At 37.9% G+C, this 17,376-nt stretch overlaps 1 protein-coding gene across 2 annotated transcripts in view; it reads right to left on the reverse strand.

Moving 5' to 3' along the window:
- Positions 1-2,946: 2,946 nt before the first annotated feature.
- ascc2 (activating signal cointegrator 1 complex subunit 2) overlaps positions 2,947-17,376 on the reverse strand; it is a 61,779-nt gene continuing 47,349 nt past the window's right edge. For both annotated transcript variants that reach the window (XM_072587374.1, XM_072587373.1), the window contains exons 16-19: positions 13,715-13,933; positions 8,171-8,252; positions 6,906-7,000; positions 2,947-6,172 (exon numbers count right to left, since the gene is read on the reverse strand). In XM_072587374.1, the coding sequence (XP_072443475.1) occupies positions 6,004-6,172; positions 6,906-7,000; positions 8,171-8,252; positions 13,715-13,933 (565 nt within the window). In that variant the 3' untranslated portion in view covers positions 2,947-6,003. The remainder of the gene's footprint in view (positions 6,173-6,905; positions 7,001-8,170; positions 8,253-13,714; positions 13,934-17,376) is intronic.

Raw genomic sequence — 17,376 nt, forward strand, 5'->3', positions numbered from 1 at the left:
GGAAAAAGGGCAGAGCATTAGTCACTGGGGACTCCATAGTTAAAGAGACAAATAGGAGGTTCTGTGAGAACAAGAGAGACTCACAGTTGGTGTGTTGTCTCCCAAGTGGGGGGTGGGGGAACTATTTGCTAATGCTCTTCAGGAGGGTTTAAACAATTCAGAAGGGACATGGAGGGTTGGGAACCTAAACTGTAGTTCCAGTGTCGAGGAGGTGGAGAGTAGTGAGGTCAGAAATAAGGTTTCAAGGTTGCAAGAGTGCACCAGTAAGCAGGAAGGTCGTTTGAAATGTGTCCACTTCAACGCCAGGAGCATCCAGAATAAGGTAGGTGAACTTGCAGCATAGCTTAGTACCTGGGACATCAATGTTGTGGCCATTTTGGAAACATGGATACAGCTGAGACAGGAATGGTTGTTGCAGGTTCTGGGATTTAGATGTTTCAGAGATGGTAGTAGAGGGGGAGGTGTGACATTATTAGTCAAGGACAGTATTACGGTGGCAGAAAGGACATTTGAGGACTCATCTACTGAGGTAGTGTGGGCTGAGGTTAGAAATAAGAAAGGAGAGGTCACCTTGTTGGTAGTTTTCTATAGGCTTCTGAATAGTTCCAGTGATGTAGAAAAAAAGGATAGCAAAGCTGATTCTGGATAGGAATGAGTGTAACAGTGTAGTTGTTATGAAGGGCTTCAACTTTCAAAATATTGACTGGAAATACTATAGTTCAAGTACTTTAGATGGTTCAGTTTTTGTCCAATGTGTATAGGAAGGTTTCCTGACACAGTATGTTGAGGCCAACAAGTGGCAATGCCACATTGGATTTGGTACTGGGTAATGAATCCAACCAGGTGTTAAGATTTGGAGGTGGGTGAGCACTTTAGTTATAGTAACCACAATTCAGTTATGTTTACTTTAGCAATGGAAAGGGATAGCTATATACTGCAGAACAAGAGTTATTGCTAGGGGAAAGGTAATTATGATGAGAGTAGGCAAGTTTAAGAATGCATAGGATGAGGAAAGAAACTGAAGGGGGTGGACAATTGAAATGTGGAGCTTATTCAAGGAACAGATACTCTGTCCTTGATAAGAATGTACCTGTCATGCAGAGAGGAAGTGGTTGAGCAAGGGAGCTGTGGTTTACTAAAGTTGAATCTCGTCAAGAGGAAGAAAAAGGCTGATGTTAGGATGAGACATGAAGGCTCAGTTAGGGCACTTTAGAATTATAAGTTAGCCAGGAAAGATCTAAAGAGAGCGCGAAGAAGAGGCAGGAGGGGACATGAGAAGTCATTGGCAGATAAAATCAAGGAAAATCCTAAAACTTCCTAAAGATATATCAGAAATAAAAGAATAACTAGATTAAGAATAGGGCCAGTCAAGGACAGTAGGGAGAAGTTGTGCGTGGAGTCCAAAGAGATTGGGGAAGCGCTAAATGAATATTTTTCATCAGTATTCACAATGGAAAAAGACAATGTTGTTGAGAATACTGAGATACAGGCTATTAGACTAATTGGGATTGAGGTTCAAAAGGAGGTGGTGTTAATAATTCTGGGAAGTGTGAAAATAGACAAGTCCCCTGGGCTGCATGAGATTTATCCTAGGATCCACTGAGAAGCCAGGGAGGAGATTGCAGAGTATTTGGCTTTGGTCTTTGTCGTCATTGTCTACAGGAGTAGTGCCAGAAGACTGGTGGATAACAAATGTCTCCTTGTTAAGGAAGGGGAGTAGAGATAACCCTGGTAATTATAGACCAGTGTGCCTTACCTCTGTTATGAGTAAAGTGTTGGAAAAGGTTATAAGAGATAAAATTTATAATCATCTAAAAAGGAATAAGGTTTGTGAAGGTTTGTAGTTCAGGTTGAGGTTTAGGGTGTAGGTTTGCTCGCTGAGCTGTAGGTTTGATATCCAGACTTTTCATTACCTGGCTAGGTAACATCATCAGTAGCGACCTCCAAGTGAAGCGAAGCTGTTGTCTCCTGCTTTCAACACTCTCAAACAAAAACTAGCAAACTTAAAAGACCCAGTACAAACCATGGACAAAACCAACGTCATCTATAAAATTCCATGCAAGGACTGCCACAAACACTATGTAGGACAAACAGGAAGAAAGTTAGACACCAGGATTCATGAACACCAGCTAGCCACAAAAAGACATGACCCCCCTCTCCCTCATAGCCCTACACAAGGATGAAAAAAAACACCATTTCGACTGGGACAACACATCTATCCTCAGACAGGCTGTGCAAACACATGCCAGAGAATTCCTAGAGGCCTGGCACTCCAACCACAATGCCATAAACAAGCACATAGATCTAGATACCATCTATCAACCCCTCAGAAAACAAACAGGAAATGACATCACCACAAACCCCAGGAACCCCATCCAGGACAAACATATAAATAGAAAGCAGGAGACAACAGTTTCGCTTCACTTGGAGGTCGCCACTGATGATGTTACCTCGCCAGGTAATGAAACGTCTGGATATCAAACCTACAGCTCAGCGAGCAAACCTACACCCTAAAAAGGAATAAGTTGAATAGGGATAATCAACATGGTTTTGTGAAGGATAGATCATGCCTCACAAACCTAGAGTTCTTTGATAAGGTGATCAAACAGTGGATGAGGGTAAAGCGGTTGATGTGTTGTATATGGATTTCAGTAAGGTGTTTGGTAAGGTTCCCACAGTAGGCTACTGCACAAAGTATGGAGGCATGGATTGAGGTTAATTTAGCAGTTTGGATCAGAAATTAGCTAGCTGAAAGAAGTCAGGATGGGGGTTCATGGGAAATGTTCATCCTGGAGTTCAGTTACTAGTAGTGTACCACAAGAATCTGTTTTGGGTCCACTGTTTGTCATTTTTATAAATGACCTGGATGAGGGCATAGAAGGATGGGTTAGAAAATTTACTAATAAGGGGCAGACCAGCAAAAATCACCCAAAGCTTAACACAAAGTATAGCGCAACCTGAATTCATATTTATTCATGAAACAAAGTAAATTTAAACATTCCATTGAAAAAAAATATTAATACAAGGACAGAGGGTCAACATCATCATCTGCAGGTGCAGTTGTGGTTGCAGGTGTGGATGGCTTTGGTTGATTGTCTTCTGACCGTTTCTTGGAGACATCCAGATTTTGCTGCCTTACCCTCTTTCTTCTGTCTTGAAGAAGCTGTTCATTGGGCGCCAGATGATACCTTATTGAATGAACTGCTACCCTGCTGTGTTCTGCATTGTAATCATTGTCCTCCAAGAACTGCAACTGCCTCTCAACTTTCCTTCAGGATAGAAAAGTGGAAGGCTCTTGTGGTGATGCATCCTGGACATTTTTTTCTAATCTCCAGATGCTACTTCCCTGTCAGCAAAAAGCTGTTGTAGATCAGCTAGGTCTTGGCAGTAGGACTCAAGCAACTCTTCAATATCCTCGCTTTCCACTTCTTCAAAGCCAATCTGCGTTGCAAAGGCAGCACAATGCTCTTTGATTTTTGGGAGCTCCTTTGATGGTTCATATCCTTTAATACCTTGGACTACGGGAGAAAATGCCAGCGTACGCTCCTAGTCTGAGCAGGCAGATTCACCAATTAATTTTACATTAATGCAGTGCATAACGGTTCTTCAAACCAGCCAACCACTATTGCTAGAACTAAAGGCAGGCACATCTGCAGGATTTTCAGTATTTTTATTTAGTTCTTCATAAATGGGCAAGGTTTTCTCTTTTATGGTGAGAAAGGTTGTCTCAGATTACATTTTTGTTTGATCTTCTATCCCAACACTTAGAAGCCACTCCATCTCAAGTTCCTTTAGCCATGACCTCTCAGATTTGCTGGCACTCAGACTTGTTCCAGCAATACTGATTGCCTTAATCTTTTCAGCATTGCCTCTAACGGTGCGTAAGGTAGACTCTGTCCTTCCTGTTAAGCGAGCTATATAACATGTTATTTCCTTACGCTCAAAACACTTTATAACATTTAGCTTCTCTTCCAACATGATAGCCTTTCTTTTGCATTCACCATCTGCAATTTTATCACCATGATGCCTCTTGCTGACATTCTTGTCAATTTTCTTTTCGCAAAAGTAGAGAGGCATAATTTAGGAGTAGATTGTGTGATATGCAGGTACAAGAATAAATTAGAAAGGCAAATAGTATGTATAAGAGTAATGCAGTCCTGAAGGAATTATACAAAAATATTCTTGTATCCGAAGGAAAGCAATGAACGTTTATTAGATTATATTACTTAAAGTGTGGAAATAGGGCCTTTGGTCCAAAAAATCCACACCGAGCCTCCGAAGAGCAACCCACCCAGACCCATCCCCCTACATTTACCCCTTCACCTAACACTATGGGCAATTTAGCATGGCTAATTCACCTAATCTGCACATTTTTGGACTGTGGGAGGAAACCCACACAGTGACGGGGAGAATGTGCAAACTCCACACAGACAGTTGCCTGAGGTGGGAATTGAACCTGGGTCTCTGGCACTGTGAGGCAGCAGTGTTAACCACCGTGCCATGCTTGAGATGAGGCTGCTCAACATATAGTACTATACCTCATGTTCTGATGGCAGCTGACATTGGTGCACATGCAGGAGGAAGCGTGCAAAATGATCGCTGCTGGAATTGCACTATTGCAAAGAGGTAAGTGTTCTCAAAAATATCATTCCTTAACTCTAGCCAAATCACACTGCCAAAACACGCTTTATACAAGAACTACCTGTATGTTTGCTCTATCTAGTTTCTATACCTCAATCTTTTCTTGTACCCCTGCAGCATCGTCCTCTGAATTAGCAAATGTTTTTTTTAAAGATATGGCAACTGTTTATTACCATTTCCAGCAGAAAGTAGATCTATAGCAATTAAATCTGAATAAATGATGATTAAGCCTTAAATGGCCTGTGAAGAGGGTGAACCAAGCCACTCCATTTTTTTCAGGACATCTCGGGTTAGAAAATAAATATCAACTGAAAAAAGAAAAACTGCCACACACTGACCAATGGCTGTCTTTATTTGAAAATTCCTCATGAACATTTATATTTAGATATTTTAAATTACACTCTAATAAATTGGTTTAAGTAAAGACGGTGGGTTATGTAAATATTCCAAACTAAAAAGGAATCAAGATTGTGCAAAACAAGCAATAGTGCACTATATAAGTGATGTTTCTGATGCTGCTGTGGCCTCAACAGTAAAGAGTTAAAAATTATGACCTGTGGACATTATCTACAGTCTGCATGCTGAAATTATCCTCAATTTAAGGAAAAATCTATTTCAACCTTCATTTCATTTTTGCTTTCACATTTCAATGATGTCATCATAATGCAAATGTGCTCTGCCATGTATCTGCATCAATATCTTCTCTAAAATAAATCATGAAGCAAATGGTTAAGATGTTTTCAATTGTCCAGACACCTAGGCTGATTGGGTCAAGTTGTGCAAACCCATCACAGCACACAACACCAGTGAAAGATCAGACAGCAAGATTTATGGAAATTTTTTTGGGGCTCCAAAAATTCTGGTAATACACCAAAAGAAAACATTCAAAAAATATTTTTTCTCATTAAAAACAAACTTTCAATCAACGCAGTTGCTAGATTTTGCAGTAGTTCAGTGATAATGTTTAGAGGTGTTAAATATATTGCAGGCAGACTCGAGCATAACCAAATAAGCAGAGGGACTGAAACATTCAGCAACTCCATTTCAGTATCAGTAAATAAGCAAAAGATGACTACTCCAGCTATGCAAGAGCTGATAATCTAACTGTATCAATGTTTATTTCAGTTGTTTTGACTTTTCATCCAAACTGCACACCAACAGAAGACAAATTGGCCAACTGACATGAGAAATTATGAGGCGAAATATTTCAGAGATTGGAACTTTTTTTTCTGAGGAGAAGAATGGATATGCCTTACTGTGCATCACGTCTGGCTATTCTTGCTTGAGAAAGGAAATTTTACTAGCTGGAAGTGGCCACTGGAGGCAAGCATGTTTGTAATGGAGGGAAAAATGAGAAAAAAATTAAGATGGAATCATTCCTTTGTTCCTCTTCCTATCTGCAAGTGATCGCCGATTATGATTAGATCGAAGGGATTTATTAGCCTCTTTTTTTCTTCTCTCCATTAGTGTTTCTTTTGATTGCCCTTGGCCCCTTGAATTTCCCACAACAGTGCTATTGTCATATTTGAACCTGTAAAGCAATACATTTAGACAGCAGTTAATTGATCAAGTTAGACAATTCGCTTTTCTTCTATTAGAGAAATCAACTATACTTATTTAGTCACAATTGGATAATTATGGGGAGGAGAAGAAAGATATGGAAAAGGTAGTGTAGGAATGAACTGGATTTCTAATGTATTACACAATGAATTTCCTAAATGCTATTCATTAATCCAGACTTCCTACCAACAATGTGAGTGCAAATGAGAAATCTAGTAATCCCTGTAGGGAGATGCAATTATTTCCCTTTGCGCACACTTAATAGAGATACATCCCAAAGTATTTAAAGAATTACCAGAATTAAGCTGGATTTTTTTGGTTAAGCTAAATGTTGCTTATATAAACATAGTTTCAGGATTTTAAGTATTAAACTTAAATGGTCTAGCATCTTTGAATAACCTTGACCGATGGAGATGGATGTGTCCAATGCAAAAGATTGACTTGTAAATCAGTGCCAGCAGGAGCTTGAAGCCAATAATGGAAGCTATTATTCATACCTATGCCTGGGACAATAGTTAGTTTGTTATCTTCTTTGACACTCAGATATTCACATGAGAAATGGGCTTAGAACCAACGAAGTATAGTTAAAGAAAGAATAATCAAGAGCCAAGACAGATTAATAAGTTTATAAACATCTAGACTTGTGACTAAGCAATTCTGTTTCAAAATGTTTATAAAAGTATTCTTATTGCTTAGATTCTTACCCTCTTCTGGCATTAAAGGTAGCACGTCTTGCCTCTGCTCTTTCCCTCAGCAATGCTGGGTCCTGTACAAACAGATCTCTCTTTGGAATTTCCTCCTAGAAATTACAACATCGTTACAGTTTTCTCTATTTTCAATATTGGCATAATCTTATTTATATGAACAAAAATAGACCTTTGGTTGCTTGCTAGACAACTTTCATAAGCATCATTAGTTTTGAGACATGCTTCATAATGGCTTTATTTAGAGTGAAATTGATATAAGAATGAACACTGATACTTGACTGACCAACCTGAAGTTACATTCATAGTCAGCACAGTCAAATATGATCATGATTTAGGCCAGAGAGGTGTTTAAAAAAAAAGTTTTATAAGTATTTTGGCTGGACACCACAATAAAGTTATTGGTTCAATGTGCATGAGATGGTAATAATAATGACTAGTACTAGCAAAGGTGCCGAATATATTGGAAAAAATTGGACAAGTGATTTTTCAAAGAAGTTTTTTTAAAATTAGAAATGACAACAGACTACCAGTTACATTTTTCTCTGTTCATAGATATTTCCCTCAGAAAAGAGTAAAGTAATATGGCCGCTCCCAAGTGAATGACTAATTTAACAAAATGAATATGAATGACTCTTGTTACACCCTCATCTTCAAAAGATTAAAGTATTTTTTTCACAGAATGGGAAAGATTTATACTGCATTGCATTTTAGCCAAATGGCCAAAATTGAAGCAAAGATTAATCTGCACATCAGCATGATTGTAAAAAGAAGTGACGACTTTTGAAGAAAAGTAATCTCAATTGTGTAATAAAGAACTTTTCTTTTTAAACTGTTGCATAAGAGGAACAAGTCAGATTTCAAGTAAAATAATTTTGAAATAAATATTTTAAAAGGAAATTCAGACTTTCAAAATATAGATGTACTATAAACATGAAATCAGCAAGTGAAGTAATTAATGAAATTTTCAAAATTCTGTATGATAGGCTTCCCAAATAACCCACTGAATAGGAATGATTAGGGGAGACAGTTTCAGGCATAGAAACAACGGTTTCAAAGGATTTTCAGTTGTAAGTGCAACCTGTAGCAATTTGATGCAGATTGTCATAAACACTGCATAAAGTCCTAGGATTTTAAAAGAAATTCCACCGAGAACCATCCTCCTTTAGCAAAACAAATTCTGAATAAAAAATACTGTTGTACATATTGGCTTCCATAAACGAGCAAATCCCAATGTATTAGATGTCATTACTGAGTTGGATTACCTTTGGTACTTCCTCTTCAGATTCATCATCATCTTCCTCCTCATCCTCTTTTTGTCTTAAGATTCGAGGGGTTGTAAATGGTCTTGGAAAAACAGTGAATTATGATATGTCTGTAGTTGATACTTTTATTTGTGAAATTAACATAGCAATTAATACACTTGTCCATTTTTAAAAATCCTATCTAGAGGGTGAAAAACAACCAGCTGAATTAATATATTATAAAAGCATGGTTAAGACCACAATACAGTAGACTATTCAGCCAATTGAGTCTGCCCACCATACAGACTGTGGAGAAGAATTCTACAGATTTACTACCCACCTTATCTCTGCCTTAATGGGGTGATCCTTTATTCTGACCCTATGCCCTTTCGTCTGAGACTGTCCTGCAGGGCAAAAAATTTTCTTCATCTATCCTGTCATGTTTCCTAAGGAATCTGTATGTTTCAACAAGGTTGCCTCTCATTATTCTATACGCCAATGAGTACAGGCTGAACTGCATTTTATAATAAAATACACGTGACAATCAATAAATGAATAAACAACTCTTTTCTTACGATAGTCCCACCAGAGCTGGTATCAACCTAGTGAACTTTCTCCGGACTGCCTCCAATGCCAGTACATCTTTCCTCAGATTCTGAAACTCTATGTCCTTGCCTTCCCTATTAGTACATTAACCTTTTGCGATTTATGCACAAGAACTTTCAAATTATTTGTGCAGCCATTCTCTATTTAAATAAAATTCAGCTCCTCCATACTTCCAGCCAAATACAGAACCTCACATTTTCCCAGGCTACATCAGATCTATATTCTTCTGCAGACTTTGTGCCATCCTCACCACTTACCTTCCCACCTATGTGTTACCTGCAAACGTGATGATAATACATTCATCCATCTCCTCCAAATCATCTATATGTGGTATATATAAAAAATATACATATGTAAATAATTAATCCCTGTGGCACATCAATTACAGGTTGCCATCCTGAAATCTGCACCACCCCGCCCCCCCCCAACTTTGTCATCGAGAGTTGGCCAATCATCTATTCAACATCATGGGCTCTTAGTTTATTAAGTAGCCTGAACGTGGTACCTTATCAATGTCTTGTGAAAATCCAAATATATTACAACCTGTCTTTACCCTTTATGCTTGTTACTTCCTCAAAAGAATTCTGATAAATTACGCAACTGCAGGTGCCCAATTTTAACTCTGCCTTAATTTTCTTATTCTAGAAATATGTAACCAGGAAATTTATGAAGTCAAAGAAACATAATGGAACCATTGACTATTTAAATAAAATTAGATTCAATTGAAACAGTTTAAGAGAGAAAATGATACTAAGGGTTTTTACAAATACATTAAGGACAAAAGGGTAACTACGGAGCGAATAGGACCCCTCAAAGATCAGCAAGGTGGCCTTTGTGTGGAGCTGCAGAAAATGGGGGAGATATTAAATGAGTATTTTGCATCAGTATTTACTGTGGAAAGGGATATGGAAAATATAGACTGTAGGGAAATAGATGGTGACATCTCGCAAAATGTCCAGATTACAGAGAAGGAAGTGCTGGGCCTGTGATCAGGTGTACCCGAGAAGTCTGTGGGAAGCTAGAGAAGTGATTGCTGGGCCTCTTGCGGAGATATTTGTATCATCAATAGTCACAGGTGAGGTGCCAGAAAACTGGCAGTAGATGTGATCTATATGGACTTCAGTAAGGTGTTTGACAAGGTTCCCCATGGGAGACTGATTAGCAAAGTTGGATCTCATGGAATACAAGAAGAACTAGCCATTTGGATACAGAACTGGCTCAAAAGGTAGAAGACAGAGGGTGGTGGTGGAGGGCTGTTTTTTAGACTGGAGGCCTTTGACCAGTGGAGTGCCACAAGGATCGGTGCTGGGTCCTCTACTTTTTGTCATTTACATAAATGATTTGGATGCGAGCATAAGAGGTACAGTTAGTAAGTTTGCAGAGGACACCAAAATTGGAGGTTTAGTGGACAGCGAAGAGAGTTACCTCAGATTACAACAGGATCTTGACCAGATGGGCCAATGGGCTGAGAAGTGGCAGATGGAGTTTAATTCAGATAAATGCGAGGTGCTGTATTTTGGGAAAGCAAATCTTAGCAGGACTTATACACATAATGGTAAGGTCCTAGGGAGTTGCTGAAAAAAAAAAAGAGACCTTGGGTTGAAAGCTCATAGCTCCTTGAAAGTGGAGTCGCAGGTAGATAGGATAGTGAAGGCGGCGTTTGGTGTGCTTTCCTTTATCGGCCAGAGTATTGAGTACAGGAGTTGGGAGGTCATGTTGTGGCTGTACAGGACATTGGTTAGGCAACTGTTGGAATATTGCATGCAATTCTGGTCTCTTTCCTATCGGAAAGATGTTGTGAAACTTGAAAGAGTTCAGAAGAGATTTACAAGGATGTTGCCAGGGTTGGAGGATTTGAGCTATAGGGAGAGGCTGAACAGGCTGGGGCTGTTTTCCCTGGAGCATCAGAGGCTGAGGGGTGACCTTAAAGAGGTTTACAAAATTATGAGGGGCATGGATAGGGTACATAGACAAAGTCTTTTCCCTGGGGTCGGGGAGTCCAGAACAAGAGGGCATAGGTTTAGGGTGAGAGGGGAAAGATATAAAAGAGACCTCAGGGTCAACGTTTTCACACAGAGGGTGGTATGTGTATGGAATGAGCTGCCAGAGGATGTGGTGGAGGCTGGTACAATTACAACATTTAAGAGGCATTTGGATGGGTATATGAACAGAAAGGGTTTGGAGGGATATGGGCAGGGTGTTGACAGGTGGGACTAGATTGGGTTGGGATATCTGGTCAGCATGGACAGGTTGGACTGAAGGTTCGGTTTCCATGCTGTACATCTCTATGACTCTATAACTCCACTGCCAAATCACTTGTACTTCTTGAACATGCACAAAAACATCTATACAAAAATTGAACATCCCAAGGTCTCACAACATTAAACTTCACACTTCTTGTTACAAATTTCTCAGTTCATATTTAAAAAGCCCCGATATTCTCAAAAGCCGTGACACCTTTCAACAGTTATACTACCACAGGAACACAAAACTCCTCATCCAGGCTAGAGAAATCTACCATGACCTCTCTTGATTCCAGAGAAGACAGAGCTAATATCAGCTAATCAAGATTGACAGCTTTCACTAGAACCATGTCGTACTGTACAAATTTAACAAAGTTATTGAAATCTCCAATTTTGTTTGTTGCTCATTAAGTATACATTCACAGCCTCTCGATCTGCTCTCAAAAGCAAAGTAATTAGCCCATCAAATCCATGGTTAATATTCAACCTTCTTCCCAATATCCTTTATTTACACAATTTGTTTCATCGGCAAACATAAACTTTACCACAAGTCTAAAATATCTGGGGTAAAAATCACAAGGCAAATAATAAACTCTGACATCACTGGGTAATACACTGGCTTTGGGATATCATAGTGTACCCTTGATTTTAATTGACATAAACTTGGCACACCTTATATCTCAGATTAAACTATTACTGCAGATACTATGTAGGAAATAAAATTATCTAGAGAAAAATATATCCGATTATAGAGTTTTATAGTACAGGTACCAACTGACTATTTATGCAGATATCAGCTCACAAAATACTATCCACAGCGCCATTCTCCTACTCATTTCCCCATAATCTTTTCCACATCCACAAGCTTTGACTCTCTCCAGCACATCACTCAATAGCAGCAGTGTGTAGAATCAATAGGATATGCTACAGAAATTCATCAAAGGTCTTTAGACAGCATTTTCCAAACCCACAAACAAGATGGACTAGAAGAATAAATACCAACACTCTCACATTTCCCTCAAAGTCACTCATCAGTGTGCTTGGAAATATAGTCATTCCAATACTGTCCCTAAGTCAAATCTCCTCCTAACAGCATTGTAGGTCTATCTCCACCAAATGGACAGCAGCAATTCAAAGAAGGCAGCCCACCACCGTCTTCTCCAGGACAACTAGAGATAGTTAATAAATGTTGGTTCAGCCAGTGATGCTCATATCCCATGAACAAATTGAATATAAATCTTCTCTGCACCTCCTAATGCCATCACATCCTTCCTATAATGTGACAACCAGGTTAGAAGGTTACACAGCACTCCAGTTGTGGTTTTATAAGCATTTTATACAGTTCCAACAATAGCCCCTTCTTGTATTCTATGCCTTGGCTAATAAAGCTAAGTATCTCGTTATGTTTTCCTAACCACCTCATCTATCCACACTGCTATCTTTAGGGATCTGTAAAATGCATACCAAAGACCCTCTGGTCTTCAGTAATTTGCAAGGGTCCTAGCATTTATAGTATAATCCCTTACTTTGTTAGATCTTCATAAGTGCATTAACTTACACTTTTCCAGGTTGAATTCTATTTGCCATTGCTCTACCTACTCAAGCATGCCTTGGACATCCTCCTGCAGTTTATAGCTATCCTCTTCACTACTTATCACCCTTGTAATATTTATATCATCTGCGAACTTTTATTTGTAACCTTGACATTAAGTCCAAATCATTTATGTATACAACAAACAGCTAGGGCCCCATTACTGAGCCCTGCAGAACCCTATAAGAAATAAGACTCCAATCATAAAAATATGCCTCCAACATCACTCCTGCTTCCTGCTCTCTCAGCAAATGTTTGTTCCAACATGCCATGGGCTCTTACTTTCTTGACCAGTCTGCCATAATGGATCTTATTAAATGCCTTACCATAAAGTCCATGCAGACAATAAAAATCACTGCCATTAACACTTCTAGTTACCTCTTCAAAAAAAACTGATCACATTTATCAAACACATGGCCAGAAAAGAATAGAAAATTATAGCCAGGGCTCCCAATGTCCATTCCCTTACCTCCATCAACAGCTTGGAATACGCCATTTGGGCCTGCAGATTTATCCACAGCTGCCATAGCCCACTAGTACCTTCTCTCTCACTATGTTAAATTTCTTTAATCGTTCACAGTCCTCCATCCTGATATCTATACCTGCACTGTCCTTTCTCATTATCAAGACCAACAAAGTTTTCATGGAGAAGTGTTTCCATATTTTGAATCCACATATACATTACCTCTACAGTCTCCACTTTTTTCCTGTTGTTTCCTTGCTCTTTATATATCTTAAAAAACCCTTTGGCTTTTTTCTATTCTACGCACTAAGACTTTCTCCTGCACACTTTGCTTTCCTAATTTCCTTTTTAAGTTCTCCCATGCACTTTAATACACGCCTTTCGGAACTCTGCTGATTTCTACTTATGGACTTTTCAGAAGTTTGACAGAGAGACAAATAAATATGGTGCTGGAATTTTACATGAGAAGGGCACCTTGCTAACATAAATATTAAAACTGTGTAAAAATGTCCAAGTATAATGATTAAAAGTCATAACAGTACGTTCAGTTAGGTTAAAACATTAATAGTAAAATAAATTCAGGAAAAATCTGTACATTAAAGTCAGAACTACATTTAGGTCTGTGCATTTTATAATAATGTTATTCAACTTGTTCATCCTACCTTCTACTGACTAGTTCATCATCTGAATCCACATCATTTGCTCCTACTTGGTTGCCATCATAAGTGTCATCATATTCATCATCATAGTCGCCTGCATAAAACTGGACTCCGTCTTCTACTGGTGCTTTTTCAACTACTATACTATAGGCATTATATCTTTCCCTTTGCTGTGCAATGTGCATCTTATCATCAAGCAGCGTTGTTCCCTCTTTCCCTTTTCTGCAAAATAAAACACAAATATCATCCAAAGAGGATACTATTTTCTCAAAAATTAGATGGTGTATTTGGGGTTTATTTCATAAATTCTGATTAATCGGTGACCTGTGTACACAGAAAAGGGGATTCAGAAATTGCACTAATCATACATTATTGTAATCAACACACAGAACAATACAGCACAGGAGCAGCTGGTCAGCTCATTGGCCTTTGTCGGCTTTTGAAGAAAATATATTTAAATTAGTCACATCCCCTTGATTTTTTCCTATTAATTTACACAACATTCGCCTTGAATTAATTGTTGCGTTCTATCAAAATTATCATTGAATCTGGCAACATACTGTAAGGAATCTAATCTAATCATATTCAATGTGATAATATTCTGTTGTAAAAATAAAACTCCTCATCTCTCTTCTGGTTCTTTTACCAAATACCTTAGGTCTGTGAGCTATGGTAACCAAGCATTCTGTCATTTGAAGCAGTTTCTCATTACGCTATCAAACCAATTTGAACACTTCTATCAAATTACACTTTAATTTAAGGGAATCAATTCTACCAGGAATTTTAAACACTGGTACCATTCTAGTGAATCTATTCTGCACCTTCTCCAACACCTTGATATCACTCCTAATCATGGTATCCAAAGTTGGACACAATACGCTGTCTGAGGTCTAACTATTGGTATGTAAAGGAATATCACAACTGTTTATCAATTTTGTGTTTCTGTACATGAAGCCTAAGATCTGATATGTTTTCCAATAGGCGTCTCAAGTCAAACTATCATCTTCAAAAGTTTGAGTACATATACCCTTAATTTATATTGCTGCACTTGCTGAGGTTATCGTGAAGGATTTTCCTTCTCAACCTCTCCGCTCACCTGAGGTGTGGTGACCCTCAGGTTGAACCACCTTTCTCTATTCTCTATTTCCTGTACCTGTAAAAAATTATACGATTCAGTATATCTTATTTTTCCTTATTCCTTGTAAAAGGAATGAATCACTTTGCACTTTTCTGTATTAAATTGTACCTGCCCAATACATCAATACAACCTTCCTCACTATTTCTTATAGTAGCAAGTTTCATGTCAAGTGCAAACTTAGAAATTATGCTTGGTATTCTCAAATACATCAAACAGAGCAATTGTCCTGATACTAATGTCTAGGGATCATCTATGTAAACATTTTTCCAGACTGAAAGCAACTGTTCACCATTACTTTCTGCCCCTTAGCCAATTTTGTATCCTGAATGTTATTCCTTTTGTAATCCCTTGAGAATTTCAACTTTGCTAACAAATCTATTATGTGATTATCAAATGCCTTTGAAAGCTCCACACATCAATTACACTATCTTCCTCAATCCTCTCTTACTTAAAAAAACTCAATTAAAACAGTTAAATACAATTTGTTTTCAAAAAAATCATTCGGACTACCATTTATGGACCCCTATTTTCTAAGTATCAACTACTTTTGATTCAGTTTTCCCATCACTAATGTTAGACTGACTGACCTGTAATAGTCACATTTACACCTCTTCTCTTTTTTTGAACAGGAGAATTTGCAATCAGTCAGTCCGTCCTCTGGCATTACTACATATCTCAAGACTGAAAGGCTATAATTTTTGTTATCTCTGCCTATGATACATCCTATCCAGAGCAGACAATTTTTCTCAAACAAAAGAATAAAATTTGAAACCCCAACAAGAGTCAGAATTAACCTTTTCCTACTGGCAATGGATTCAAATGCATGTCAATTTGGTTGCAAAGTCCCCGACAACCGTTGTGCAGCTTCAATGCAGTTGATAGTGAGTGATTATGAGTGGACACCATAAAACTGGAACAAATGGATAATCTTGCCTAGAAAAACTTCAAGTCCATCCAGTCTAGGATACTGAAATTACCATGTTGAAATAATAATAAATTATTTTTTGAAGGTTGGATCAAAGACTAAGATAATTTGAATAGCCACAATTCAATCTAAATGCTAAATACAGACAATTAGCATTTTAACTGATGTGTTTCCTATTAGAAGAGGAACAGCAACATGGCACAGTAATAAATGGCAGAGTATAATATCATGAAATCTCAGTTTTCAAAATCGGATTCAGAATTACTTATTTTCTCCTTTATAGCCTTGGGCTGATTCTTTCGGTTTTGTTCTACTGGTGCCAACAACCCCGAGAGGCTGTACCTTACGATCATTCATCCAGTGTAAATTTTAAGACAGAGAGCATTGAAAGATTACTTAACATGGTATATAATCATTTTGTTATTGTGTTAATCATTTTATGTTCAACTTGATCCTGTTTTCATCCAACATCGACACAGCCATTTTCCAGCAGAGGTCAGTACAATACCATATAGAATTGGAACTCTGGCTAACACTTTTCTAAAGATATTAAAGCCAAGTGACAATTACTGCCCTAATGGAGATCAAATAATTTGACTTGGATCAGGAATAAAATCTAGAAACCAATGGTCCGAAGGGCTTATTAATAGTCCTGATCGCACTACTGTAGCAGAGAATCCTGGTGACAAAATCTTGCATTGAGATGACATGCTAACATTCCCATGCAAACTGCAAGATTACAAAAACTCTACAAAAAGTATAAAACTCAGTTCAAACATAGAACTTTTTAAAAAATCAATTGTAAGATTGACAAAAGGTTATTAATTTAAAGCAATACATGTAATAAAAATAGTGTGCATTGATCTGAAATATTTCAGAATTGAAGACACTTGTAAATCTTCCACCACTTAGCTATCTCAACCTGAACAGCCATAAACATGCCTGCACAATTTCATCAGCTAGATAACTGTAGATGTAAATACACTTTCTTACCAAGAAGCACAACAGATGTTAAATTATTACTGAGCAATAGCCTGCCAATTTAAAATCTATATTCCAAAATCACTATACCTCACAAAATATTTTTATAGCAATAGCTTAGGAAGCATAAAAGTAAGCCATAAAAGTGGAGCTATTATATTCGATGTTTAGGCCGATTCATTTAGATTTTTAAGTCTCGGTAGCATAATATCATTTTGTTTTTAAGTCAAGCTACAAAATTATGACATGCAGAGTTGGTGAAATTCACAGCACAGAAACAGATAATTTAATTGTTGTTTTAAGTCTGTCCAAGAAAAAAACTGCAGTAGTGAGTATAGTGGATTCTTTCTTGATTATGTTTTTGGAGATAAGTGTCTTGATTAAACTTACAATATATGCCATAGCTATTGATTTAAAATGGGACAGTGTATCTGGAGGAATAAGACGATGCTATTTTCTGAGTCTGAAGACTGTGAAGGAGCAAAAATGGCCTTTGCAATGATATGTACTTCTTGTCAGATGTGGGAGTTTAAGGGTTACTCCGGATTATATCTGCCATAAATGCTGTTGGATGCGAATCTTATCAGATCAAGTGGATCGGGTGGAGAGACAGATAGAAGC

The sequence above is a fragment of the Chiloscyllium punctatum genome, chromosome 17 (assembly GCF_047496795.1).
Source record: "Chiloscyllium punctatum isolate Juve2018m chromosome 17, sChiPun1.3, whole genome shotgun sequence".
NCBI classification, from domain to species: domain Eukaryota; kingdom Metazoa; phylum Chordata; class Chondrichthyes; order Orectolobiformes; family Hemiscylliidae; genus Chiloscyllium; species Chiloscyllium punctatum.